Below are 27,165 nucleotides of genomic sequence, written 5' to 3' on the forward strand. Positions count from 1 at the left end.
TCTGAACAGAGAATTATTAATTTCCTCATCAGCTTTTTTCTGGTGCTCCTCACGACAGTATCTGATTATTCACAAACACAAATGAATTCATTATCACAACACCTCCTGTGAAATGAGGGGCTGGTATTACTCCCATTTTACAGATAGGGAACAGAGGCACAGGGATTTTAAGGTCAAAAGTGTTCACTAATTTTGAGTGCCCAATCTGAGACCCCTAGGACCTGATTCTTCAGATTGCTTAGCATTATATAACACTTTATATGTTTGAAGCACAACTCGGATTGACTTCAGTTGCAGCTGTGAATGCTCAGCAATTTTGCAAATCAAGACCCGTGGGCTCAAGTCAGGCACCCAGAAAATGAGGACTGCACTATTAGAGTGCTTGAGCTCCTCAGAGAAAAGATTGCCAGAATTCTTTTTAACGTGGGCAAAACAATGCACTTTTCTCTAACCTCATTCTTGGAAATGGTTAAACCGTTCTGGCTGAAATGGGTTTTTCTTTCTTAAAGTCATCTTGAAACAGACACCCGATATAAAAAAATTTCAGCCCAAATGATTAAAGGTTGGCAAAGTTATAAGCATCTAATAATAGGATATTATAATGGGAAGTGTCAGGCAATCTTAATAGGTGGTGCTTACAATGAGTATGTCTACACTACAATTGGACACCCATGTCTGGCCTGTGCCAGCTGGCTTGGGCTCACGGGGCTTGGGCTTGTGGGGCTGTTTAATTGCAGTGTAGACATTTGGGCTTGGGCTGGAGCCCGAGCTCTGGGACCCTACGAGGGGGGAAGGTACCAGAACCCAGGCTCCAGCTTGAGCCTGGACATCTACACTACAATTAAACAGCCCCTGAGCCAGAGTCAGCTGGCACTGGCCCACAGTGGGTTTTAAATTGCAGTGTAGACATACCCAGAAAGGCCAACTGCATCCTTGCTGTGACTCCACTGATTTCACTGGAGTCACACAATTGATAAATTTTGCTCACATGCTGTATATACAGAAAAAGGGACACATTAGAAAGTGAAGTTAGTTGGTAACTGAAACTTTTTTAGTGCATGTCTCCAAGTGATATAAGGAAAACTTTGGTCAAAGCTTTTTTATAATTTCCTAGCTGCTTTGTCTGTTCTCAGAAAACTCAGAGATAGGTAACAGTTTATGCAGACATTCAATGGACAGAGCAAATAGACAATTCGTAGGCTAAAGTACACAAACATGCCTGAGCCGCAAAATTATGGCCATCATTTAGTGACGTTTTCTCTGCTGTGTGAAAGAGAAACTAGCAATGATGTAGAGTGATCAAACCATTTCTTTTCTGAGAAAGCAATAAAAACCTTTTGCACTGGAGTTACTAAAGTTCTCTCAATGGTGCATTAGTATGCTCAAGTTAAATGTCAGCATTTGGTTTACACTGGACCCGGCAAAGATAAAGCTGAACATACAGTACTGTAAATATACAAGGTCCAATTCTGTCCTCACCTGGCCACACCCTCTAGGAAGGTTATTCTCACACAAGGGCAGGGAAAGGCTGGGCACAGGGCCCTTTCCTCAGCACTGCTGCCTGCTACCCACTCCCATAAATCTGTGGGCACTAGTATAGCTCCTGCAGCAGCTGTGCTATTTGGGACTCCCCCGAGCCACAGCTGTCCTTGTAGGAAATGTGAATTTCCAAAACACAAAGAGCAAAGCAGAAAAAAATACTGTAGATTTTATCTGCAGTATCTTATATTTCCCCAGGGGATTGGTGGGGACAGTCTGCAACTTTTGGCCCTGCACCCCTCCCTACATGTGGAGTCTGTAGGGGCATGGAGGGGGCATGCCATGAGCACATGCAGAGGGCTGATGGGGCCTTAATTAGGTTCACTTCCTACTGAGATCAATGGATCTGTGTGAGAACAGAATTGGTCCCACAATACATATTTACTGATAAAAAATAAGGTGTGCGCATAGTGACTGACAAACCCACACTCTGTTGTGTGTTAATGATCATGGGCTTGATCCAATTGCTACCAAAGGTAATGGAGACTCCCATTTACTTTGGTGGGAGCTGTGGCATGTCCTATATGGAGAATCATATAAAAACTAATGCAGAAAATAATTCTCCATTATTTTCTCTAAAGACTTCGGTTAAATCCATAATTTAGGTGTATTTAAAAAGAAGGGAGGAAGGTTACGTAATCTAATATTAATACAAAAGCTGTCATAAACTAAAAGGAAAAAAAATCAGAGAAAGCCAGTATGGGAAGGAACTTTTAAAACATTCTCCTGCAGCATTTGCAACGAAAACATTGCAGGATTGTACTGGTGCATGAGAACCAGAAAAGGAAATTGGCTGGAAACTGGAAATCTGACTAGTCTTTTCTCACTGTCTGTGCTGAGTGAGTTACAGAAAACACACGCCATAAATGGTGAAAAGTCAAATGTATTTCAATGTAGTCTTTGTTTCAATATTTTAAAGTGTTATTAGTGACACAGGTAAGGAAATTTGTTTTAAAAAGCTAGTTTTTATTCTCCAACTGCTAAGATAGTCTTCGCTAAATAAAAAGAAAAGGAGTAAGTCCATAATATGAGACGTTATAGGAAATGAGTTAATCCTGGTAGGTAAGAATCCCTTTGAAAAACCCCCACTGGAAATGACATCTGTTTTTGAACTTCAGAACAGCTCTGCGTCATGCTGACTTCACAATCTAGAGCCGATACTCACGTGAGGAATGAAGCCTTGAAAGGCTTGGGAAGATGGCACGTTAGCGTGGGGATGAGTAAGTGGCAATGATATGTGGCGTGGCTTTCCAGAAGTAGAACCTGACGTATATCCTGGGCCCTGCAGTTCCTGCCGAAGAACAGTAGTCAGGTGTAAGCAGACAAAATGGTGGACAGGCTAAACCCTTTGGGACAGGGGCTATCTTTGTGATGTGTTTTTTACAGTGTGTAGCACAATGGGGCCTTGGTCCAAGATTCTCAAAAGTGACTAGTGACTCTGAGGGCCTCAATTCAGACCCCTTTAGGGTTGTCTCAGGTTGGGAACACAAAAATGGAGGCACCCAAAATCAATAGTCACTTTTGAAAATCTTGGCTGGTCCATGACTGGGGTTCCTCCTATGCAGAATAAAAAACAATAGGATCACACTGACTGCAAGGAATCCTGAATGGCAGCAGGCAGTTTGATGCTATAAAATATGGTCCCCAGTGTAGTCCTATAATCTACTTTACAAGGCACACACAAGTTAACCCCTTTACACCCATTAGTCACACACACTTCCAGCAGTTTGCTTTGTGCTCAGAATTCCATGTATTGCTGTGGGGGTTACAACTGTTTTCTAGCTGGGAACCACTCAGGGGTAATGATTTTTAGGAGCTGCCACATGGTGGCTCACCCAATGAGCCAGGCCTGATTATAGAAGGAGTCACACAGGAGAGGGAACAGGGTGATTGCCCTGTAAAGAGCAGAAGGAGGCTGCAGTGGGGGGAGCATAGAATAGCAAAGAGAAACTGCAGAGTGTGCGAAGACCGCATGTGAGGAAGGCCCTGAGGCCAAGGGAGCTGTGACAGAGAGAAGCCCAGGGACCAGGCAGCTTCTGTGGAGAAACCTGGATGGAGTCTGGGCCTAAAGGCAAGAGATGGAAGGCTAAGCTCCAGCTAGGAAGAACTGGGAGGACAAGCTGGGACAGAATAAGAGCTCTGGCTATGAGGGAAGACACCAGAGCTTAGTATGGACTCTTATGTGGTGATGGGCTTTATTTTGGGACCCTGTGATGGTTAAGAACTATTTCTGTTATTGAAGTGGCCCTAGGCAGGGGTGATAATATGGAAAGGAATTGTTTCTGCTACTAAATCAGCCCTAGGCAGGGGTGATGTTATCCTAGAAAAGAATCGTCCTATTATTAAGCCAGCCACGGGCAAAGGGTGGGACAGCTGTGTGAAAGTTGTGTGCAGTTCTTACAGGTCCTGCAAATGGGGGCTAAAGGGATCAGTGTGCCTGTAAAGTGACCCAGGATGGAGTGCTTAGTAGATGGCCATCCTACAGGAGCCACTACAAAACAAAATTGTCCCATATTTTAATGTCCAGTTAAATAACTTATTACTGTTCTGGGTGCATTATTCATTTTCATATATAATTCAATAAAACTCTCAAATTCTAATTCACCTGAAACTGCCAGAAAATTTCAGGAGTATCACAGAAGTCTTAGTACTTGTCACAGAAGCATGGTGCCAAAGCATTCCCATTACACCTGTAATTCCTTTAAAGTCAGACCCTGATACCCGTACTCACATGGAATAGTATTTTACAAGTAAGTGATATCAAAGGCACCACTTGTGAAGGGGTGATATTAAACCTGAGTTAAGGGTATCAGATAAGTACCCTTGGGCATATGCTGAAGTAAAAGGAGGGTAGAATTAAAACTAGAACCAAGAGTAAATGCCTAATTTTTCAGTCCACATATTAGCTATAAAGAACTTACTTTTATATCCAAAGCGTGTTGTAGTTTGAAGCGCATAGCTTCTTGCTCCTGACACTGGATTATGCACTGACATTCTGCAAATTGCATAGATGCCTGCAAGAGAGAATATGAGATTTAATTAACCTTTTCTTTGTTTTCTATTAAATGTTTTTAATCCTTTCTCTCTAATAAGAACAAGGGGCCCTACAAAGAGACCTTTTATTTGTATAGTGCCAGCAGTGTGGTAGGTGCTTTCTAGAAATATAAGACCAGGTGCCGGCCCTGCAGAGCTTCCAAAAGGCAGCAGAATTGCCATATGACCCTAGTAGCAATGATATCCACACAACAACCTTAGTGAAAGGAGATATTCCTATTGGAAAGAATCCTGAACACCTACGGGCTTTGGTAATCCAAGTGTATTAACTGGGCAAAGCCCTCCTCAAGGCTTTAAAATGGATGAGGGGGTGAAGTCTGGAATCTATACTCTGTTAAATAATACAACTTGCTAAAGATTGTTTATAGTGGAAAAATGTGATATATGCAGATATGATCATACGTATTCTGGTTCTTTAAATCTGTAGCAGGAAACTAAGCAACAGGAGCTGGGGAAGTTTCTAAGCCCGAGCGCTACTGTGAAGCAGAGAGAGACAGGGACATTTTAGGGAGGGTGTTTTCAGAATTCTAATAAAGTTCCTTGTTCAGTGTTAGAAGAAACTGAGTTTCTTTCTGTCATTCTTTACCATTGTCACATGACAAAAAGGCAGTTGACTCTCTATGCTCACTGAAGCATGATGAATACAGTGTTCATACACATAATTAGCTGCCTCTTGTTTGCACGGTAGTTTCTATTTCAACATTCAACTCAGAAATAATTTATGAGCAGCAGGTTGATCAATAACATGTAATGATGTCTATACAGTGGAGGCTCTCCAGGGTAGGTAAGATAGGCACTATCTGTCCTGTCTGACCATCTGTTATGATCTTTACCCACTGCTTTAAATGGGGTCTGACTGTACTTTTTACAGATAGTTTTCACCCACTCACTTTCAGACAGCACCAGCCTTCATTGTGTCTATGCCTTTGTTAGTTGGCTATATTATTACTGTATGTTCTGTTACACACAACAAAGCTGTGCTAACATTATTAATGTTGCAGAGTCAAGCCAGAATTAAGGATGCCTGTGGTGCTGGCTCCGTATCTAATCTGTCTTCCCCCCCTCACAGGCTGAGTCTCCCTCCTTAGGCTCCTCATCCCAGTCACCCCAACAACCACCTTGTCTCAGTCTCCTTACCCAACCAGTCTCTGTCCACCCACAGGCTCCTTGTTCTAATCTACTCCTTCTCCGCACCCCACTAGGACTAGCTCTCTTCCCCTCTGTATATGCGTCAAACATGTTCCTCTTGTACGCTGCCTGTATGCCTGGAGGGAGGGGGACTTTGTGGCACACGAGGGAGAGTCCACCTGCTCTTCATTGCCCAGTGCCCCCTGGTGGCCCATGCAGTCCTGAGATGGAGTTTTATGGGGATGGCACATGCACAGTCTGGTTGGCACATAGGCGCTGTGAGGGGTTGAGCATGGCCAGTGCAGATGGAATTTAGCTGCCAAACTCTAACAAGTCTATACTGAAGATATGCAAATGGAGATTTTTTTCAAAGGTTTATAGGTTGGTGCAGCTTGGGTGTTTTTCACAGGGATAGGAAAAGTCACATCTGGGGCCCCAAGGCAACCCCCTGCCGAATTCCAAGTCCTTGCTCCACAGAATGGAGGCACTTGAGCTCCTCCATGAAATGGTTGTAAAAAATTTTAACATGGGAAAAGCACATTATTTTTCCACAATATCTTTTTCAGAAAGGGATGAATGGTTCTAGCTGAAACTCTCCTGAAAACTTCAGCCTGAGGCAGAACCCAGCATGGAAACTTTCAGCCTGAATGGTTAAAGTATGGCAAAGTTGTAAAGCCACAGAAAACCATGTTATAATCGGAAGTTGTCTTAATTATAAAGGGAAGGGTAACAGCCCTCCTGTGTACAATACTATAAAATCCCTCCTGGCCAGAGACTCCAAAATCCTTTTACGTGTAAAGGGTTAAGAAGCTCAGGTAACCTGGCTGACACCTGACCCAAAGGACCAATAAGGGGACAAGATACTTTGAAATCTTGGTGGGGGGAAGGGTTTTGTTTGTGCTCTTTGTTTTGGGGGTTGTTCGCTCTTGGGACTAAGAGGGACCAGACATCAATCCATGCTCTCCAGATCTTTCTGAACAAGTCTCTCATATTTCAAACTTGTAAGTAACAGCCAGGCAAGGCGTGTTAGTTTTATCAACTTGTAAATGTACCTTTTGCTAGAGTGTTTATCTCTGTTTGCTGTAGCTTTGAACTTAAGGCTAGAGGGGGTTCCTCTGGGCTCTTTGAATCTGATTACCCTGTAAAGTTATTTTCCATCCTGATTTTACAGAGATGATTTTTACCTTTCTTTCTTTAATTAAAAGCCTTCTTTTTAAGAACCTGATTGATTTTTCCTTGTTTTAAGATCCAAGGGGTTGGATCGGTGTTCACCAGGGAATTGGTGGAAGAGTCTCCCAAGGCTACCCAGGGAGGGAAAGGTTTTGGGGGGGAAGACAGAGTTTCCCAAATAACTCATAAATCATTTGGGTGGTGGCAGCAAAAGCAGATCTAAGCTGGTAGTTAAGCTTAGAAGTTTTCATGCAGGCCCCCACATCTGTACCCTAACGTTCAGAGTGGGGAAGGAACCTTGACAGAAGTGTTAGGCAATTTTAAGTATAGGTGTCACTACCAACTCCACCTCTAACAACAGTTAGTTTTACATGGCTGTTTGGGTCCTCACCTGGAGTGCTGTCTAGACCCAGGGGGCAGGATCTGCTGTGATAAGCTCAATCAGACAGCAATTGCAACAGCACAAGGTACTTACAATCCTCCCTGAACTGGGAGGCCTGCAGCCTCCATAAATGGGCAATACTGGCCAGGGTGATCACCAGGAACATACTGATTCAGTGTCTCTCTGGCAGGGCTCCTACAGAGTCCCGACCACAGAACATTCAGTGGAAGGTAGCAGTGCAAACCACACTTGCCCTTCCCTAGGGGTGAATTCTTCCCTTTTAGCTCAAGGAGGTGCAACTTGTATCTCCCGAGCCAGCTAGGGCTAAATTAAGGCTTCTGTTAAAGAAACCAGAAGTGTATTAACGTGAGGTCCAGGTCAAGGTTTTAACAGATGTCATCTCTTAAAGTCCCTTCTCTTCACAGGAAATAGTACAGAAAAGTTTGGGGAATGAAAAGTCTGACTGAACCAGGAGCTACCTTATCAAGAGCTGCCTCCATGTTAGCAATCTTTTCTTTCAAACGTCGATCTTGTGACCTTAGGATCTCCAGCTCTCCAGTCATCTTGTTGTTTTCTGTTGCAATACAACTCAGTTCTTGGCTCAGTTTATTTTTCTCTTCTTTCAGATAATGCTTCTCCTGCATTTGTAGAGATCAAGACCAAAGTGAATGAGATAACAGTTTAGGATTGCTAACAATATACACATCTGTTGTCTATGAGCTTTATGACTTGAAGTAGTTTATATTCTTTAAAAAAATTTCAGTGAACCTTTCCAGAAGCTCAGCTATCGTACTAAGCAGAAACAGGAGTTTTCACAATAAGAAGGTGACCTCTTATAGCGTTAGACTGTCACCTCACAGAGCCTTGAACCATTTCATATCTGAAATTTGAAGCTTTGAGAGTGTATGAGCATACCATGCTCCACATTATTATAAGCTCTTCCATTGCCCAATACCGAAGAAACAACTGTCATATTCCATGCAAGTGACTAGATCCAAAGCTAGCAGAGGACAATGAATTGCTGTAAACACATGTAGGTGATAATCCAGTCAACTCTACTGGTAACTAAACCACTTATCTGTCTTGGAATCTACTAGACAGACCTTCATTGTTAAGAAACTGACAAGCAGTATCCACCAAAACTTGAAATGCTGAGAATCTGAATTAAGACAAATTCTGCTAAACTGTCCTCCAAAGCAAGCACCCACTGTGGCATTATTGTATGAACAATAATGTTAACAGAAAATATGAAAATAAATTATTGTAGCTGCCTGACAGTTTTTGTCAATCAGGATATGTTAGCTAATAAATATAATAGTTGCCTGCTATTGAGCAGAATGAACCAAAATCACCTCTGGATGGATTTTTCAGTTAGGAAATAGTATCTCAAATCCAGCAGCAAACAAAACGGAGAGGTAAAACTGAGGGTCAGCACTGAGGGCCAGATTCAGAAGGATGTGCAAGAAAGGGGAGTTGGTTGGTAAGAGGGTGTGAGTCTAAATGAGTTTGTAAGTAATTAAGGGCCTGATTCTCGTTTACACTAAGGTCATTTTCATCTGGTCTGGCAGTAAATTATATTTACACTCAGTTTAGGGCTCCTTTACATCACTAGAGCAGTATAAAGTGACTTAATGTATATGAAAATTTAGCCCCTACGTCTCAGGGAATTTAAGTCTGGAGAGAGACTAATTGATGTAACATTCAACTGGAGGAAACCAGATGAAGGTGTAAGTTACGTTAACTAATACTCCCTTTGGTCTCTCTTGGACTAACCCTGAATTTGGCCCTGAATCTCTACTTGGAACTATTTATCTAAATATAGTTAAATACTTTTACTTGGAGCTCTTGTGACCTTAGTTGCATTTGTCATTGCCTCCTCCAAGAATTTAATCTTGCTCTGCAATGCATCTATCTGTCCTCTCTTGGCTGTGATTTGCTTCTGCATTCCCATTGCAACTTTCATAGCTGTAAAAGACAAGGTTCCCAACTGATTAGTCCTTTATGAACAAAATGGATCAAGCATGATGCTTTCTGTGTTCTTATTTGGAAATCAATTGTCAATAATATACTAAAAACAGACTGTGGGTTGGGATCCTGCAGTCCTTATGTGAGCAAACTTCCCATTAGAGTCAATGGGAGTTTTGCCTAGGTGGTGACTGTGATATAAACAGAAGAACCTAAACTGGTAAATTTAATATAGACCACCTCATACTCTGAAGAAATGCAGCTCCAAATTTCCTGGCTTAATTTGATTCCTAGTAAACCATAAAACAACAAGGTGTCTGCATATGCCACTGTTTTTTATTCCTTTTATAAAATATTTGAATTACCATTAAAAACATCTACTGAAGGAATAAATATATTTACAAATTCCACTTGTTAAAAAGACAAACAAATATGACGTAAGAAAAAAAACCTTCCAAAGTTACCATGTCCGTCGGAACCTTCCATAGTCTTTAAAGTGGCTCTGGTCTGTTCCAGTTCAGCCTGGGCAGATTTCAATTGCATTCTGAGTTTGCTCGTGATACCTTCCATCTCTTCGCTTTTGTCTCGATAATTCCTCTTTAAATTTTCATATTCCTCTGTTCAATGTAAGCACATTGAATTGAACGAAAGTGTCAAGTGATTCATAAAATCATCCACCTGTTACTATTTGATTTATTTATTTATGTGCTGATTAATCCCTTAAAAAGAATATGATATTTATGCAATTAACAGAGAAAAAAATTGCTAACAAATTAAAACACGTCATATTCCATTGCATTGCTATGATGTCATCGAAAGGCTGTGTTTCACTGGAACAAAATGAGATGCATTTCCTAACTGTTCTCTAAGGCTACCATTCTATAACGTGACAATAAAGCTACACTTCTTGATTGTGTGCTGCTCAGGGATCAGACTGCCCATTGCTACCTGGGGTGGCATAGCTACTTGTGAGATAAAATATTTGACCTGTGTCCATTCTCTCAGGCTCTTTTTCACAACTCCAACCTGCTCTATGTCCGGACATAGCTATAATCACCCCCTCTCCACACAATCCCCCCTGAAATCGCTTTGGCACAGCTGCAACTCAAATGCATCCCTCAAACAGCTCTGACCCCCTCAAATTCCCCCAATCATCCTCCACAACGCTATGTTCCCTACACAACTCCTTCCCACTACCTGCACAGGTCTGGCTCCCACACAGTGTGGCCTCCCCAGCTCTGGACCCTCCATTTCAGACCCCCCCACGCCCTCACACACTTTAACTCTGTTATTATTACCTTTCACAAAATCTGAGGACAGACTTTCCAACTAAAAGTATGTATATGGTTACAATCTACTAATCTTGCTGAGGTCAGAGTTAAGGTTGTGCACTGGAGCATGACTGTGGGGAGCTGGGCATCTGTATTGTGGGTGCGTCTGTGCTGAAAATGAATGGGGGAATCTGTGAATGCGTGTGGCTGGTATAATGTCTGCATAGTACAGCATGTGAATTGTGGTTGGTCTCGATGTTAATGCTGCCTTAACAGGTGATTTCCTTGAGTTCTGGTGACTGTGGTGAAAGGAAATACACATGTACAACCTCACCTCATAGTTATGAGTTTTTGAGTAGGCTATTATTGGCAGTGATAGGGCTCAGATACTTTCTGCCAATATCACATACTATATGTCCCTGGCATCTTGATCTCCTTTCATGTATAGTATTTAAGGAATGCATTTGCTAATGTCCTCTTTCTGATGAGTTAAGATACAAGATTTTCACTAGTTTGATAGTAAACAGTTAATAGGATGTGCCAGATCAGTTTATTTAAATTATGGAACATTGCAGTATCTAGCTTCCCTGTATAATACCTGAGGAAGAAGGAGGGGTCTTGGTGAAGTTTATATTCTGTGACCTACTAGGGTTTTTATTCTGGGCCCTACTGAAGGTCAGGCTGTGCTAAGTATTTTTGCACAAGGCACTGGGAGTTATGCCTCTAAATTACACCATCTTCATTCTATACTAGAAATCCAAACAATGAATTAGCTCTCTGAAGCAGCCTGACCATCAGTGTACTCTATCTGGGAACCTTTTACTTGACTTTACTGGTAGCCATATTTGGATTGGATAGAATATTTGGATTCTATTTTTAACATCAGCCTGATTTAGCAGATATCTGATCTGAGGCTCCCTACCTGCGAGGCCAGCTAGCTCAGTGCGACTGGCTTTCAGCTCATTCATTAGTTGGTCTCTTTCCAGTTTCATATCCTTTACTGCACGGAGCCTCTCAGTGCAGGTATTTATCAGTTTAACTTTTTCCAGCTCCAGCTCACTCAATCTGGCCTCCATTTCACGGATTCTGTCGTCTTTCTTGTCCATCGCAATCTACTTATGTAAATAAATAAATTATAATAAATCTATTAATTAACAATTAAGACATATACACATCAGAATTATTTGAAATCTGATTTTTATCATGGAATAACTTGGTGCAAAGATAAAACTAGAATGGAAAAGACACATTTACTTAAAAATGGGGGGCATAAATATATAAACAGATTATTTCAGCATATATCACTGTCTCTGCTAACCCAATTGATTACTGTTTTTAACAAAATGTGCTTTGGTCTTAAGCATTATCAGAGTTCAGCTAGTGGCTAAATCAGTTTATAAGATCCCTAACTCAGGGATATTTTGTGTTTTGATTCCTATAGTTACTCACAAGATTTTTAAAAAGACTGATTTACACCTTTTCACCTGTGAATGATCTGGGATTTGAAATGATTTCTTACCAAGTTGATGGAAACTAGGTTGAGCCTTTGGGAAGGTACTCAGTATACCATCTACATGAGGTGACCATGAGAAGAGGCAGGGTAAAGTGGCACTTGAAACCAGAAAAGTCACATGCTCCAAAGGTTGTAGGGGCCACAGCTCAGCTGTGGCACCCCATACACATCACACAACAGCAAAAGTACAAGGAGGCAAGGATGGCTTCATACTAAACCAGCACTGAGAGAAGACAGAGCTGATGAAGAGGTAGATCAGAATATTTTAGTGATAAGGTCCTTTGGCTTTGAAGGCTGCTGCAGATGAGGTGGGAGACTTCTGTATATGAATCTCTGAAGTGAGAGCCCTGCTAAGTATAGGGCCAGATACATCACTTGCAAAGTCTCTAGTGGGTTCAGCCCAAGAGACTTAGAACCATGCTTGTAACAGAACCAGGGAGTCAGCTCTGGATCTGATGATGCACTGCAAAACTCCTTAGCCCTCACCCAAAACTCTGGATGCTGAACTGACATCAGACCAGAACCAATGGAGATCAACGGAAAGAGCTCAAGTGTACCTCCAGTGCTGAACTGATCAAATTATTTCTATATGAACCAACAAATCTGAGCCACTTGGAATTGAGTAAGCTCCAAGAACCAACCTTTTCTTTTCTAAGGAGTCTTGTCAGCACCTGAATATGGCGAGCTTAGAATGCCTCTTCTTTAAAGAAGATGTCAGGTCTATAGGGCATACTCTCGATGAGGAATGTTTAATCAGTCTCAATGAAGAGAGCCACAAAGGTTGAGAGTGCTTCTCCTTCTGTAACTAAACACTCATAATTATCACTCTCAGTAACAATATGACTTTTTCTGTTTTGTTGAAGGTGCGGTCTGACACCTTCAGATCTGACATCTCCAAGGCCTTCAAGATTGAGTGCTGAGTGGACAAAATTTCTTCCTAAACTTTTGTCTACTTCTCCCGCTCGCCTCTTGCCTGCGGTGGTGGGGGTGGTGAAGCCTGTATGGTAAAGGGTGCCTCACAGGTTGGTCCGTCATGCACTTCTCGTTGTCATCAACCTTTGAAGCCTAAACACTTCTCTGGATCTGTCTATGAAAGAACAAACTAGTTCTGGATCTAACACACTGTTGTTATAGTAACAATTAACATCAATTATAACGGCTAATTATTATACTAACATCCACTGTTATTCTAAAACTAATTCACTGTGTAATTGAGAACAATGAAGCAATGGTTCTATGCCCTCTATCGTCAGTAGAAAAGAAGCTGAAAATGGTAGGGTGGCCTTTTATAACCACAGATATGATCTGCAGATCAATGCGTTCACACCACCACCTGCTGCTCAACTGCCTTAGAGTGGGACACACAATGGCTGAAGCACTATTCTACAGTGGGGATCCACAGTGGTAATTTTGTGATGAAGAACACTCTTTTGCCACCTCCTTCTAGTCCTTGTTTGTTTTTTGGTAAAATGATGGAGCAGAACAATTGGCCTATAGATTATAAAAATAAGAGGCTAAGCTATTCACACAGACACACATTTGGTTGTGCATAATTGGGTAATTGTACACCTTGTTAAATTTGCAGTTGTGCATGCAGTTATCCCTTTGGTATATGCAAAAGCATGCTTTTACATGTGCAACACAGGTACACATTTTTGAATATTTAGTCCAGTTTAGTTACTTCTCTGACTCATGGACATAGAGTGAAATCCTGGCCCTGCCGGATTGCACATGATTTCGCCCATAATCTGTTAACTTCAGACCTAGAAATATTTATCTTATTTTTCATACAAACTGATCAAAATAATAATGATAACATAATGATGATGCTCCCAGCCATGCTAGGTCTTCTAAATGTTTATAGATTTCTAGGCCCATTTTCCGACCTCCTTGAAAACACAGACAGTGTAACATATCGATAGAACAGAATGAATGTACTGTCTTGCAGAGACATAAACACTGTGAAATGTACAGACCTTAAGTTCTTGTACTTCCAGTTTCCTGTCACTGATTTCTTTCACAAGCTGAGATTTCTCCACCTCCATTGCACCAGCAGTTCGGCCATGCTGGCCCACAATCTGGGTCATGTTCTCAATTTGCTTTTGGAAGATCTCAATAACTCTTTCCTTTTCCATCACCTGCAGTTTCAGTGTCTCACACTCCGACTGCACATTTTGTAAGTAGTCCCCTTCATTCTTTAAGTGCTGGAGCTCCTGCAACTTACTATCTACCCGTGACCGGAGCTTCTTGATTTCCTCATTGGTAATTTCAATGGCTCTCTCCTTCTCTTGCAGGCAGGCTGTCAAGTCAGACACTGTTCTCTCAGAAGCCTCCAGATTGATCTTCTTGGCTGTCAGATCTTCAACCACTTTACGGAGCATCTCTTTGGTTGATTCTAGCTGGGCAGTCAAGGAGGAGACTCTTTCAATGCTTTCATTCTTTTCCTTAATTGCAGTCATCTGAATGGTAACAATAAAATGGTCAACTTTGACAACCGTATTTTCTATCTACCTTCCTACCTACAGGTTTTCTAGCTACCTATCTATGGATTTTCTATAGCATCCATCATTATAGTATCTAAGAGCTTCATCGGTAAATTAGGTTTGCATGACAAGGACCCTAGTGGATTTCATGATTCTTCTGCTTTTCTTCCTTCCTTGATAAAGGAAACACAGTGTGAAATATAGAAAAAAAATAAGTAGGACTGATGATGAAAAATAGAATAAACAAATTAACTGTCTCTAAACTATTTAGAGGAGACAGGTCTAAATCATTCAATATATTAAAGCCTGGCCAATTGAACTTTACAGCAAATATATCCTGGAAAAAGTATGTGTGAATCAATAGTATATAACTAGTTTTATTGCTGTAGTCAGCAAAGTGCATAGACTTTTATGGGACAACCTCCAACAGGAAGCATCGTGACCCAAGAGCCGCTAATAGTGCAGTACAGATGCAGAAGACAAGAATGGACCCAGAAATATCAGGAATTGAAGGTAGAATTTCATGGGGTGGGTGGTTGCAGGAAATAGTTATAGGGAAAACCTGGCTAGTTGGTGGCAAATAAAGGAATCAAGTTATAGACAAATTAATTTGACCTAAAGTGGAGAGCAGTAGCTGACAGGATTGGCACTGGGTTACATATTTGGAGTTGGAAGATTTTTTGAGAGGATGCAGCAGTTTGAAGGAAGGAGTTGACTCTAGAGCTTGATGTCCAGAGTCTACTCTGTTGAAAGCAACAGAACAGTCCTTTTGGACACAGGGCTCAACTCAGCCCAGTAATTAGGCTGTAGACATAAACACCGCCATGTCCCGATGAAATACTGTATAGAGTGGATCAATTATGAGGGCCTTTAGTTCACTAGCTCTTCTTGCAGAAGTGATTGCCACCAGAAACACCATCTTGAAAGAGAAGTGAAATAGAGAACAGTCCACAAGAGGTTCATAGGGTGCTGCCATCAGTCCTGTGCACATTACATTTACTGTACATGCACAAAATGTGATTTCTGGAGGCTTATAACTTGGCCAAAGCCAAACCAAGTTTCACCAGACACTCAAAGTCACTTCTTCGTGAAGTGTGTTAATGTGCCAAATTTCAAATTCCGGCTGTTTTGGTATAAAATCACCTTAGGCCAGAGATTAGGACCGAAAATTTCTGACTGACAGGTGAAAGTTCCAGAAAGTTATGAGTGATCGAAACTAGGGCGTTAGAATGAAAACCTCTGGCACCTTACGTATAGATGCTGCTCATGTTCCAACTAGGATAACAAAAACAGTGCTATTTTTAGTATATATCTAGGTGTATGGGAATGGGAAACCTCTCAATGGTAATAATACCACTCAGCAGTTCCTTCCTGACCTGACGTTCCATTTGTCCCTGACACTCGGTCTTCATTGTCTTCACTATGTTCTCCATGCGCTGCAATTCCATATTCTTGTTGTCCAGTTCTCTCCGTAGGTGGTCAATGGTGATGCTGTTGCCAGTGTCCCGATCCCAAAGCCGCTTGTTCTGCTCCTTTTCCAGACTCAGTTCCATCTCTTTTTTATGTACATCAGCCTACAAGAAATTACAGCAGCCATTGTCCTCTTTAAATTGTAAAGCCATCCTGTCTTTTGTTTTCTTTAATATTAGCAACAATCAGTAATATAGTTAAATCATTATTACTATATCTTTACACCTAATAAAAGCCAGGATTTCTGGTGAACAGCTAGTTTGATGCTTCTGAGGCACCATCCTTCAACATAGCAATAGCTTTAAACCAATCCTCTTCTAAGTACTACTGCTATCAATATTTTATTTAACATTTCAAGACTTGAAGCCTTTGATGCCATTTCTATGCCAATATACCTTAGCCAAAAAAAATCAGCAAAATGCAAAAAACTGCATTGTATCAAAATTAAAAGTGAAAATACAAATACTACAGTACATGCCAAGGAAGGAAATCATCCACCTTTAACAATAACGAGAACTGTAATTTCATGGCTCGATTGACTCTGTTTGCAGACAGCAATTTGTTGTACGTTTTTTCAATCATTTTTAGCTCAGAAACAAATGTAAAGATTCAAAAACTGATGCCACAATCCAAAATTATCTGGCAATTTGGGAAATGTTAATTAAAAAAGGGGTTAGCAGAATTCTTAGTAGAACGTGAAGAGGCTGAAATTTTGGAAGTGGAGGCAGCACGCAGAATACTAGTAAAGCCAAAGAAAAGGGGAATGAAATGAGAGGCTCAAAGAGTGAAAGAATGAACATACACAGTAAAGGCATTGAAACAAATTTAACTTTTCCCCCAATGCCTTGAAGAATATTAGAAACTGAGACTATCTTACTCATCTATTACAGTGACATTTCATCAGTGACCATAAAACTAGAATGCTTTACTCTTAATTGTATAGTGACTGTCCTGACTCCAGCCTTCTCTACGCTATAAAGAGTTCACAGGAAAAGATATACTTTACACATTCCTGATTAGATAAGAACATAAGAATGGCCATACTGGGTCAGACCAAAGGTCCATTTACAGGGCCGGCTCTACTGTTTTTGCCACCCCAAGCAGTGCGCCGAATTGCCGCCGCGGACGGCGGGGGCAGTCCGTGTGCCGTTAGGGCAGCACGCGCGTTTCCGCGGCGGCGGCAATTCGACGGCAGCTTCTGTCTTCAGCCGGAAGACAGAAGCCGCCGAATTGCTGCCGCGGGCAGCTGAACATAGAAGCTGCCGCCGAATTGCCACGGCCGTGGAAACGCCCTAATGGCACATGGACTGCCCCCGCCCTCCGCGGCGGCAATTCGGTGCGCTGCTTGGGGCGCAAAAAATCACGGACTGCCGCCCCTTGCAGATTGCCGCCCCAAGCACCTGCTTGGAATGCTGGTGCCTGGAGCCGGCCCTGTCCATTTAGCCCAGTATCCTGTCTTCCAACAGTAGCCAATGCCAGGCGCCCCAGAGGGAATAAACAGAACAGATAATCATCAAATGATCCATCCCCTGTCGCCCATTCCCAGCCTCTGGCAAACAGGCTAGGGACACCCTCCCTGCCCATCCTGGCTAATAGCCATTGATGGACCTATCCTCCATGAACTTATCTAGTTCTTTTTTGAACCCTGTTATAGTCTTGGCCTGCACAATATCCTCTGGCAAAGAGTTCCCCAGACTGACTGTGCGCTGTGTGAAAAAACACCTTTTGTTTGTTTTAAACAGCATACAGAATGCAGTCATGCAAAACTCTTCTTCAGATTCCATGTGTCACCTATTGTACAAGTGACACTAGACAGAGAGTTGGTATACTAACCTCCCAAAACCCAGTCATGACATTACAGAACTCATACACAGAGCAAAAGATGAGTGTGATGATAAAGTATTACACTTAGCATTGGAAATAGGGTGTATGTATGAAACCAATGATCTGTGATGCACAATTTTGCTACTATCTGTGCAAGCTATACAGGTACAGTGTGTTTCCCCCTCCCCCCCATTTAAGATGTCTTCAGTCTATGGCTAGGGACTATTTAGAGTAGTTAGGAAAGTCCTGGATCAAAAAAAAAAAATCTTACAAAGTAGATATGAAAGGAAAAAAGGTGGGATGCTAACCTAGCTTAGCTATGGGGTCAGAGTTAAGGATGGGAATGGGCGACGGGATGGATCACTCAATGATTCCCTGTTCTGCTCACTCCCTCTGAAGCACCTGGCATTGGCCACTGTCAGAAAACAGGATACTGGACCTTTGATCTGACCCAGTATGCTGGCTGTTCTTATATTTGGGAGCCTTAACTGTGATTTTCATAATTTCAAATGTTTGCATTGCTTTTAATGTTAACCTGAGCTCTGAATTTCCTGGGTTTCTAATGGAAATGAACTTGTGATAAGGTATGTGCCCCACATAAGTAATGAAACAATTAACTGGAGTGGAGAGCCCAATTAAGGCACCTGGTTGCACCTGAAGGGTGGGCCAGGCCCAATTAAAGAAGAATCCCAGCTGGGTTGTTAGTATAAAGAGAGGAAGCCCAGCCTAGAGGATGGTTGTGGGGAGAAAGCGTTCTGCAGTGCCTCCCTTGGTAGTAAGGAGGAGAGCCTGGCGGGGTCAAGGAGAAAGCTCCCTGGGATCCTCTCCTGAATAGAGGATGCTGGTAAGAGTCTAGGAGAGACATGGAGCAAGTATTGAGGTGGAGTAAACTCATTAAAAAGGCAGAATTGGGACTTCCAGAGAGAGAGAGAGAGAGAGAGAGAGAGAGAGAGAGAGAGAGAGAGAGAGATTGAGACCGAGCCCTGGTAGATGCTCAATTGAGGAACAAAGCAGGGGAAACCTGAGAGATTAAATGAGAGCCTGAGGAGGGCAGAAGTTTGTTTAAGTTTGTACTTCTAGTTTGGGATTTTGTTGGGGGACACAGGGAAGAGTCCTGAGAGTCCTGGCCACTAAAAGAAAGATGAAACTAGACAATCTGTGGGGAGAAGGCTGGGAAAAGGCCATGGAAGGAGGATGTCCAGGGAAGCAGCAGCAAGGAGTCTGATGGAGCAGATGTTGGCTGCTGGCTATCGGGGCCCAGTGTAAAGGAGGGGTCTGGGTTCTCATAGCTTTCACTGTGGCACATAGTGTGAAACCCCTGGGAAGGGGTTATGGTTGAATCCCTAAATGAAGGCTGGTAGGGACCATGGGGACCAGAGTTGAGGGCCAAAGTAAGGATTGGAACTATTATTTGCAAGACTTCTTGTTATCCTAGAAGGGGTGGGACTAAATGTGACCTGACCAGGGGGCTGAGGTCATAAGAACAGGCAGACCACTTCCAGGCCGGAGCTGGTGTTGGCAGGAATGAAGGAGAGTCTGCTATGCCATGCCCAGCCACAAGGGGTATGCCTGCATTGAGTGTGCTCTTTTCAGACCTTTCTGAGGATTTCTGGGGCAGGAAGATTAAATTTATAGTAAGTCTCAATCTTAATTATAAAGAGGCTGCCAGCTTTCCATAATAGGCAAGGTGCCAATACAACAGCAACAATAAAAACAAAAGCTCTTAGAAGGTAAGATTGAATCCGTGTATTCAACTGATTACGAGACAAACTGATTACTAAAATGGAACTCCCCTATAAATTGTTCTTCAATGGTTTATTAATATCTCAAATTCCTACCAGCAGCTGCTGAAGCTGATCATCCAGATTTCCAGATTCTTGACTGTATTGATCCCGTTCAGTTTGTGCCTCTGCCATCTCAGAATGAGCCAGGTGCAATTGCTTTTCCAAATCTTCTATCTAAAGTACGCATGCAAATAAAAAGAATGTAACAGCTGGGGCTAATTATCTTATGGGACAGTTCTACTCCGAAAAGTGACTATGTCCAAAAGGTGCTGCTGTACTCGGCAGATCTGTTCCCTATGTGTATTCAAAGATATATCTGCTTGCTTTAGTGATTAAAGTGAGTTTTTACTACTATTTTTCCTCTTGTTAGTCCTGGAGAGCCAACACAGCTAGGGGAGAATGAGCTGGATTCGATTCCCACTCAAACCTCATCAAGAGAATTGTTAACTACAGTCTAAATGCAGAATCTTTATGTTGGTAATGGCTGAGCTAGGAAAAAACCCAGTTTGACTTGCAGATTCTAAGTTGAGATTGCATGGTTGGCAGTTAGATAAATCAACATTTTACTTGAAAATTGAGCACCTTTGATAAGGAGTCACTGTGTGATAATAAACATAGTAGCACTCACAATGCTATTGTAACACTTTTCAAAGAACTACACTTTAAAATCTAAAATCTTTCTTGGCCCGACTAAGATCTTGAAATTACCTTTTTGCCTTCTTTAAAAAACAACCAACCAACCTTTTATTGGCATAGGACAGAAGTAGTAAACTGTTCTCTCTATAATGCAATTATAATTACAGGGGAATAGCACATGTTCTGATTATTAATACAGTTGCATAGCCAGTTTATTCAGGAGTGACCTCAAAACTCCTGCCTTTCAGACCAGTGGAGAGTGGGAACATCATGCCAATGATGCTGTCATTATCCAACAGGAGAGTACAGGACAGGTCCATAAGGATCTCCTCGACAAGTCTTATCCCAAAGCCTGGTGGAGACAGGATTTGCCATCCCTGTCACTGAGCTGCAATTCTGATTCTAAGGCCTACAGTGCTCTCTGGATAGAGAGACGGTGAGGACTGGCTGTGGGGTCCCTGGTAACTCCTCTGCTTGCTAGAAGTGCAACATTAAAGGACCACTCCCAGGGCCTTTTCTGTCTGCAGTTGCCCTTAGAGCCATTCCTACAGCCCCCCTATGGTGGGGCTCCATGGGAAAGGACATATTACTTATTGTACATAATATCTGGGAGGTTGGGGGAGAATGATGGTCCATACAGTCTTACCCACTCCCTGAGCTGACCACTCCCCTCCTCCTGTGAGAAACCAACCAGTGGAGAGCCCTCTGTAGGCTCCAGAGGTTTGGGAAGGTACTACCAATGGGGCTGGCCCCCTCGCTTCCACGTGGGACAGATCTGTTAATGGAGAAAGTCCTTCATGCACAGATCTCCCGAGGACAATCTGAGACAGGATTTGGCAGAGTATGGAGAGTCCCTTGCCAAACACAGCGTGGGAACGATGTCCAGATGGAGCAGTACAAAAATAATAGCTTACCCTATACTACCCAATTTCCTCTAAAAATGCTTGTATGTCTGGTCATATTCACTTTGTTCTTAAAGATGAAGTGAAATCCTTCAGATATGCCATGGCCTGAGTGTAAGGTTCTGCATGTCTGTAGCAATAGCTGATAAAGCCAATAATACCTACAACACAGCAGGGAGCTGCATTCCTTCATCATAAATACATTATCAAATCTATGTGCAAACAAATGGGTTATCTCCACCTGGAGGTGGTAAACTTTCTCGAATGCAGCAGTCCCCAAACTCTTGAGGTTCGTGCACCCCCTAACTCCTGTCCACTCACCCCTCCGGAATGACGCTGCATCTCGGGGGGGGGAGGGACGCAGACGGGGGTAAAGGGGCCAAGGCTAGGGCTGCAGTTGGGGGTGGGGCTGGGAGCAGGGCTGCTGCCAGGGGCCAAGGCTGGGGGCGGAGCCACAGCTGGGCTACAATGGGAGCCAGCAGTCAGGCCCGCGGCCAGCTGTGGCTCCGTTCCCAGCCTTGCCGCCAGGAATGGAGCCGCAACCAGCAGCCAAGGCTAGGGGCTGGTACAGGGCCAGGACCGGATCCGCGCCGAGACTGTGGACGGGGCCAGGTGCAGGTATCTGAAAGTGATGTTTGCTGCAGTTAGTAACATTCGGAGAAGTATTGCACATAAAATTCTGGGTTTCTATTTTTGAATCTATTTTTGTTAAGAATTCCAAAAGGGAAAAATGCCCAAAGATAGTGTTCTGCAGTCATAGATATAGGTGGCATCTTCCAGATAAACACCTGTCAGGGATGGTCTAGAGCTGAGGTTGTGTTGGTCCCAGGCTATTAGAGAGACAAGGTGGATGAGGTAATATCTCTTATTGGACCAAATTCTATTGGTTCGGGAGACAAGCTTTGGAGCTTACACAGAGATCTTTTTCAGGTCTGGGAAATGTACTCAGCGCCACAGCTAAATGCAAGGTGGAACAGATTGTTTAGCATAAGTCAGTAACACATATTTCAAGGGACCATTCAAGTGGAAATGGCCCATAAACACCTCTCCAGTCGTGGGTGGGTGGGAAATATGATTGCACACCCATAGTTGTCGCCTACCACCTACCACTGGAACTCACATGGGGTATCATAAAACAATTACAACCTATATTTGATGGGGACCACATCCTGAAAGAAATCTTTCCTAAACCCCTTTTTCTGGCCTTCAAACAACTCCTCAACCTCTCTAAGCTCATCATCAGAAGCAAACTCCCCACAGACCGGGACTCACCAACTCAAAGTGTCACCAGACCCTGCCAGAACAACAGAAGCAAAACCTGTAGACATACCTCCACAGCTACAATGATCAACCCTCCCTGCCTCCCCCCCCCCCCACACTTTTCAGGATCCATGGGTCCTACCTATGCCCGTCACAACATGTGGTATACCTCATCCAGTGCACTAAATGCCCTGATCACAACTATGTGGGTGAAGTGAGACAATTACTATGCTCACGAATGAACTCATGCAGAAAAATTATAAAAGACAAAAACACCATCCATTTCACCTGTGGGTGAACACGTTTCACAAAGCGATCACTCCATATCTGACCTCTCAGTTCTCATCCTCAAAGGAAACCTGCACAACAGCTTCAAAAGATGAGCCTGGGAGCTTAAATTCATATCTTTGCTAGACGCTAAAAACCAAGGACTGAATAGCGACACTGGATTTATGGCTTATCACAACAATCTGTAACCCACTAAATCCAGGGCCGGCTCTGGCTTTTTGGCCGCCCCAAGCAAAAAAACAAAACAAACAAACAAACAAAAAACGGGGCGGCCAGAACAGCAAAGCAAAAAAAAAAACCCTGCGGCGCGGCCGGAGCACGGGTGCAGGGGGACCGGCTAGCTGGGGGGATGGGGAGGGAGCAGGGGGGAGAGAGAGAAGGGCGGCGGCCAGGGCTACAGCGGGGCGCTCCGCTCCGCGCGCCGCGAGGGCTCCGCTCCGGTCGGCGGGGAGGGAAGGACGAGGACTGCCCTGCCGGGCTTGCTGCAGGGCGCTCCCGTCCTCCGCGCCGCCGCCCCCTACAGGGCGGCCGGAGCAGAACAACAACAACAAAAAAGCGTCTGTGCCGCCCTAGGACGAGGCGGAATGCCGCCTCGTTCAATCTGCCGCCCCAAGCACCAGCTTGCTCGGCTGGTGCCTGGAGCCGGCCCTGACTAAATCCCACCCCCAGCTTTTCCCCCTCCTTTTACCCCGTATAACTGGAAAGATGTTAACGGCCACGTCATCTTGAAATCTGTTAACCACTTACGCTAAACAATCTGTTCCACCTTGTATTTAGTTGTGACACTCGGAGTACATTTCCCAGACCTCAAGAAGATTTCTGGAAAAGCTTGAAAGCTTGTCCCTCTCAACAGCAGAAATTGGTCCAATAAAAGATATTACCTCACCCACATTTTCTCTCTAGAATGGTGTAGGTTTACTTGGTCCTGCCTCAGTGCAGGGGGCTGGACTTGATGACCTCTTGAGGTCCCTTCCAGCCTGACATTACTATGATTCTAGTATAGCGTGCTGCTCTGTTTATGCCAAACAGAATTTGTTAAAGTTATCTATATGAAAAAGTACATGGTAAACTGCACTTCTGCCACAGCTGGAACATAACAGATTAATTTACAAGCCCAACAAAAAATTTGTTTGGTTTGAGATCTGCGGTGCTTGTTTTGAAACAGTATGGAATGAATTTTGATGCACGTGAAACAGAGCAGTAAGTGGAGCCAGACAGAGGGCAGGTTGGCCTGCTTTCAAATGCCCAACATATCTGTGCCATGCTACCTCAAGCTTGACCTACCACATCCCTGCTATTCCCTTTCTGGGCCTTTCTTGAACAGAGAATAACAGCCATGTCAAATCATACAACAGCTCTACAATGGGAGCAGCTTTCCACTAATAAGCAGGAAAAGGCTGCCAAAGTTAACATGACGTGTAACATAAGCAGGATTTGACTCCAGAAGTCAAACGTTACTGCATGAGTTGTCAGCTCTAATTTTACAGAGAGCGGAGAGCAACCATTTTCAGGTCAGCCTCTGAGGAAAAAGGGAAATTATCCTCAGATAATAATTATGAGATGTCAGAATCACAGTGGTATTATCTATGAAACCAAAAGGCCTAGGTCCAGGGAAGGGAATAAGGAAATGGAAATTCTAAAGAAAGGGCACACAAAATGTTGTGGTTAGTGAATCAGAGTCATCTACTGCTGTGCAGGGAAAATCTCTTTGTGGATTTCCTCTGAGTGTTCCCCTACCCAGTGAGCCATGGTTCCATCACCAGAGACCAGCGGATGCTGGGGGATGCAGAAGAGACAAGGATCATCTGCACAGAGGCCCACTACTTACTCTTGGATTCTGGGCTCCCTGACAATGGAGCTCCAATGGAGCTGTGTTATCAGGACTTCCCCGGGCCCATTAATACCTCTCCAGTCATGAGGGAGAGGGAAATGATTACACAGCTCTAGTTGTCACCTACCACCTCACACTGGAACCCATATGGGGTATCATCAAACAAATACAACCTATATTTGATGGGGACCACATCCTGAAAGAAATCTGTCATTCTGGGTAGTGGCCTTCACTTGCGCAGAGCCTCAAGTATTTTTGAAGAGAGAGCTAGATATTATATTGAAATAGGCATTCTTTAGGGGTACAGTCTCAAACCAATCTTGTGAACTCAGGGAAAGAATTATACTGTAGAGGCTACCGTCATCACCACACAGAAACGGAACTTTTTGATGTACGTGTTCCATTTTCATAGCGCTCATGTATTCGGGAATGAGGAAATAATGGTACTACAACCCTGCTCCCAATTACAGCTGAAGTAACTCTTCTGTTCCCGTTTGGGGAAGGGCACTGACTTCAGTCTTTGTATTTTCTTGTAAGAGGGATCCCAGAAAGGGATGTGGAATTGGGGTGGGGAGATGACATGAAATAAATTCTCTGAAAAGTGAATGGATGGAGTGAACTTCTGGAGTGGAACTGGCTGGAGTGAACTCCTCTCCATTTGTCTAAGGTAACTGATCACCAAAAGGTAGAGGCGTAGGAAAACGATTTGCTGCCCGTATTTTGAGTCGGGGATTTTCAGTGTGCTATTAAACTTGCTGCTATGAAGAAGAAAAGCAGCTTGAACCTGCAGGTGCTGACAAACGCTGTCTTTCCACCTGGGTCACTTCAAAATACTTAAATACTAACACTATTTTCCTACACAAGCAATTGCTGTAGTAGTCACAGGGGTTTTATGTGATTCCAAATGGTTCATGATTGGGAAGCTGCAAGGGCAGGTGGCTGAAACCACACTCTCTCTGTTGAGGTATGATCTGCCCTATGCAAACCTTTGGGAGAACCCCCTGAGAGAAGGCATGTTCCTGAGACAGCCAAATGAAATAGTATTGGGACTGTGGATAGGTAGATGGGAGAGGAGATTGGTAAACAGAATAAAGGATTTGTGAGGAAGCTTGTTGATTGGGTCAAATGAAGCTGCTGTAACTGGTGATTCAAGACCAAAGTGCCTCGGCCTGTACTTGTGGTATGATTCTCCTTCTTTCTCTGGCCAAAGCATTTAGGTCTGAATTGCCAATTACAGCAGCTTTATTTAACCTAATCAACAAGTTTTCTTTAACTAATGGGTAAAAAATTAATATTCCAGATGCCGATTAGGGCTCTTGATCTGTTTACAGCAGATTCGTTTCCTCTTTGATTTCCCAAGACAGAAAGTTACTGGAGAACACTTCTGGGTGCTATGGCTCATGCAAGAAGCTCTTTTTAATTGCCTAATTGTGTCTTCTTGTTACATTCTCTGTCTTTTTAGGAGACATAATGCCTTTGATCCACATATACAACTGCTATTTAAAGTCTATGGTCCTCTGCATTGATTTCCAGATGGAATCATTTGCCACTAATTTTGATCTGTGTGCTCCTCTAATCTGTTTGTTAGAGAACAATGTTATTTGTTCTTAAACTCAGGGGTGCTGGTACAATTTTTACAGCAGGGGTGCTGAGAGCCATTGAACCAAACTGCAAACCCTGTATATAATGGAAACTATTTCAAGCCAGCTCCTATGCTTAAACATGGTATATAATAATACAATACAATAGTTGGAAAGAAAAACAGTGCCATGGATAAAAGAATAGTGATCTATCTGATCAGCCATTGAATTTCTCTGAAACAAAACCTTTTCAAATGAGAGTGTGACTGTCTTTTTCTGAACGATACAGTGCATTTCAGGAGAAAACCCAGGTACCAAGTTCAGCTGGAGCTATTACGAACAATGCAGTCCACACGCACCTTGTCTTCATACATCCTTTTAGCTTCCCGTAATTCAGAACGCAGCTGAGAAACAGTGGATTCCAGTTGACTGACCTGACGCATGTACATTGAATTCTGGTTTCGTGTTTGTTCTCTAAGAAAAATTTTGAAAGGAAAGGGGAAAAAAATTGTGAGCGCTGCCAAAGCATGATACATACACAGCTATGCTAAGGATGTGATCCCTAGACTTCACTGTATTAAGTGTAGTTGCAGTCTGAAATGTGAAAATATAAAAATGGCATCTTCTTACTTAACAGATCTGCTCCCTCTGTATTCAGTCATATTTGGTTAATTTAATGACAAAAATAAGGTGTTACTGCTTTTATTTCTGTTTACAATTCTGGGTCATGTATCATCAACACACGTTAACTAAGTTTTAACTGGAGAGCTAGAGTCTGTCTTTAGTTGCACCAGAGGACTGCACAAGTGGAACTCTGGGCAGAATTCAGCTCACAGAATCTTTATCACGGGTGATTATGTGCAAGTCACACATGGCCCAATTTGACTTCCAAACCCCAGCTTGAGTTTGCAGGGTTGGCAGATAGAAAACTCATCTTTTAATGCGTAAACTGAGTACATCTGACCTACAAGTCATCAAGAGACCATCAACAGGGAACCACCATGCCATTTTCTAGTCACTCAATTATTAGCAATGCCAACACTGGCCATATATGTAGCTTTTCCACAGGATCGTCTATAAGATTC

General features: G+C 43.0%; 1 protein-coding gene across 1 annotated transcript in view; it reads right to left on the reverse strand.

The window, feature by feature from the left end:
- CCDC158 (coiled-coil domain containing 158) overlaps window positions 1-27,165 on the reverse strand; it is a 54,316-nt gene that overhangs the window by 17,602 nt on the left and 9,549 nt on the right. Inside the window, exons 8-17 of the mRNA XM_065405655.1 lie at window positions 26,440-26,554; window positions 19,638-19,757; window positions 15,882-16,079; window positions 13,999-14,481; window positions 11,432-11,621; window positions 9,703-9,855; window positions 9,126-9,238; window positions 7,753-7,911; window positions 4,461-4,553; window positions 2,705-2,830 (exon numbers count right to left, since the gene is read on the reverse strand). Of these exons, the coding sequence (XP_065261727.1) occupies window positions 2,705-2,830; window positions 4,461-4,553; window positions 7,753-7,911; window positions 9,126-9,238; window positions 9,703-9,855; window positions 11,432-11,621; window positions 13,999-14,481; window positions 15,882-16,079; window positions 19,638-19,757; window positions 26,440-26,554 (1,750 nt within the window). The remainder of the gene's footprint in view (window positions 1-2,704; window positions 2,831-4,460; window positions 4,554-7,752; window positions 7,912-9,125; window positions 9,239-9,702; window positions 9,856-11,431; window positions 11,622-13,998; window positions 14,482-15,881; window positions 16,080-19,637; window positions 19,758-26,439; window positions 26,555-27,165) is intronic.

Source organism: Emys orbicularis, chromosome 5, assembly GCF_028017835.1.
Source record: "Emys orbicularis isolate rEmyOrb1 chromosome 5, rEmyOrb1.hap1, whole genome shotgun sequence".
Taxonomy (NCBI): domain Eukaryota; kingdom Metazoa; phylum Chordata; order Testudines; family Emydidae; genus Emys; species Emys orbicularis.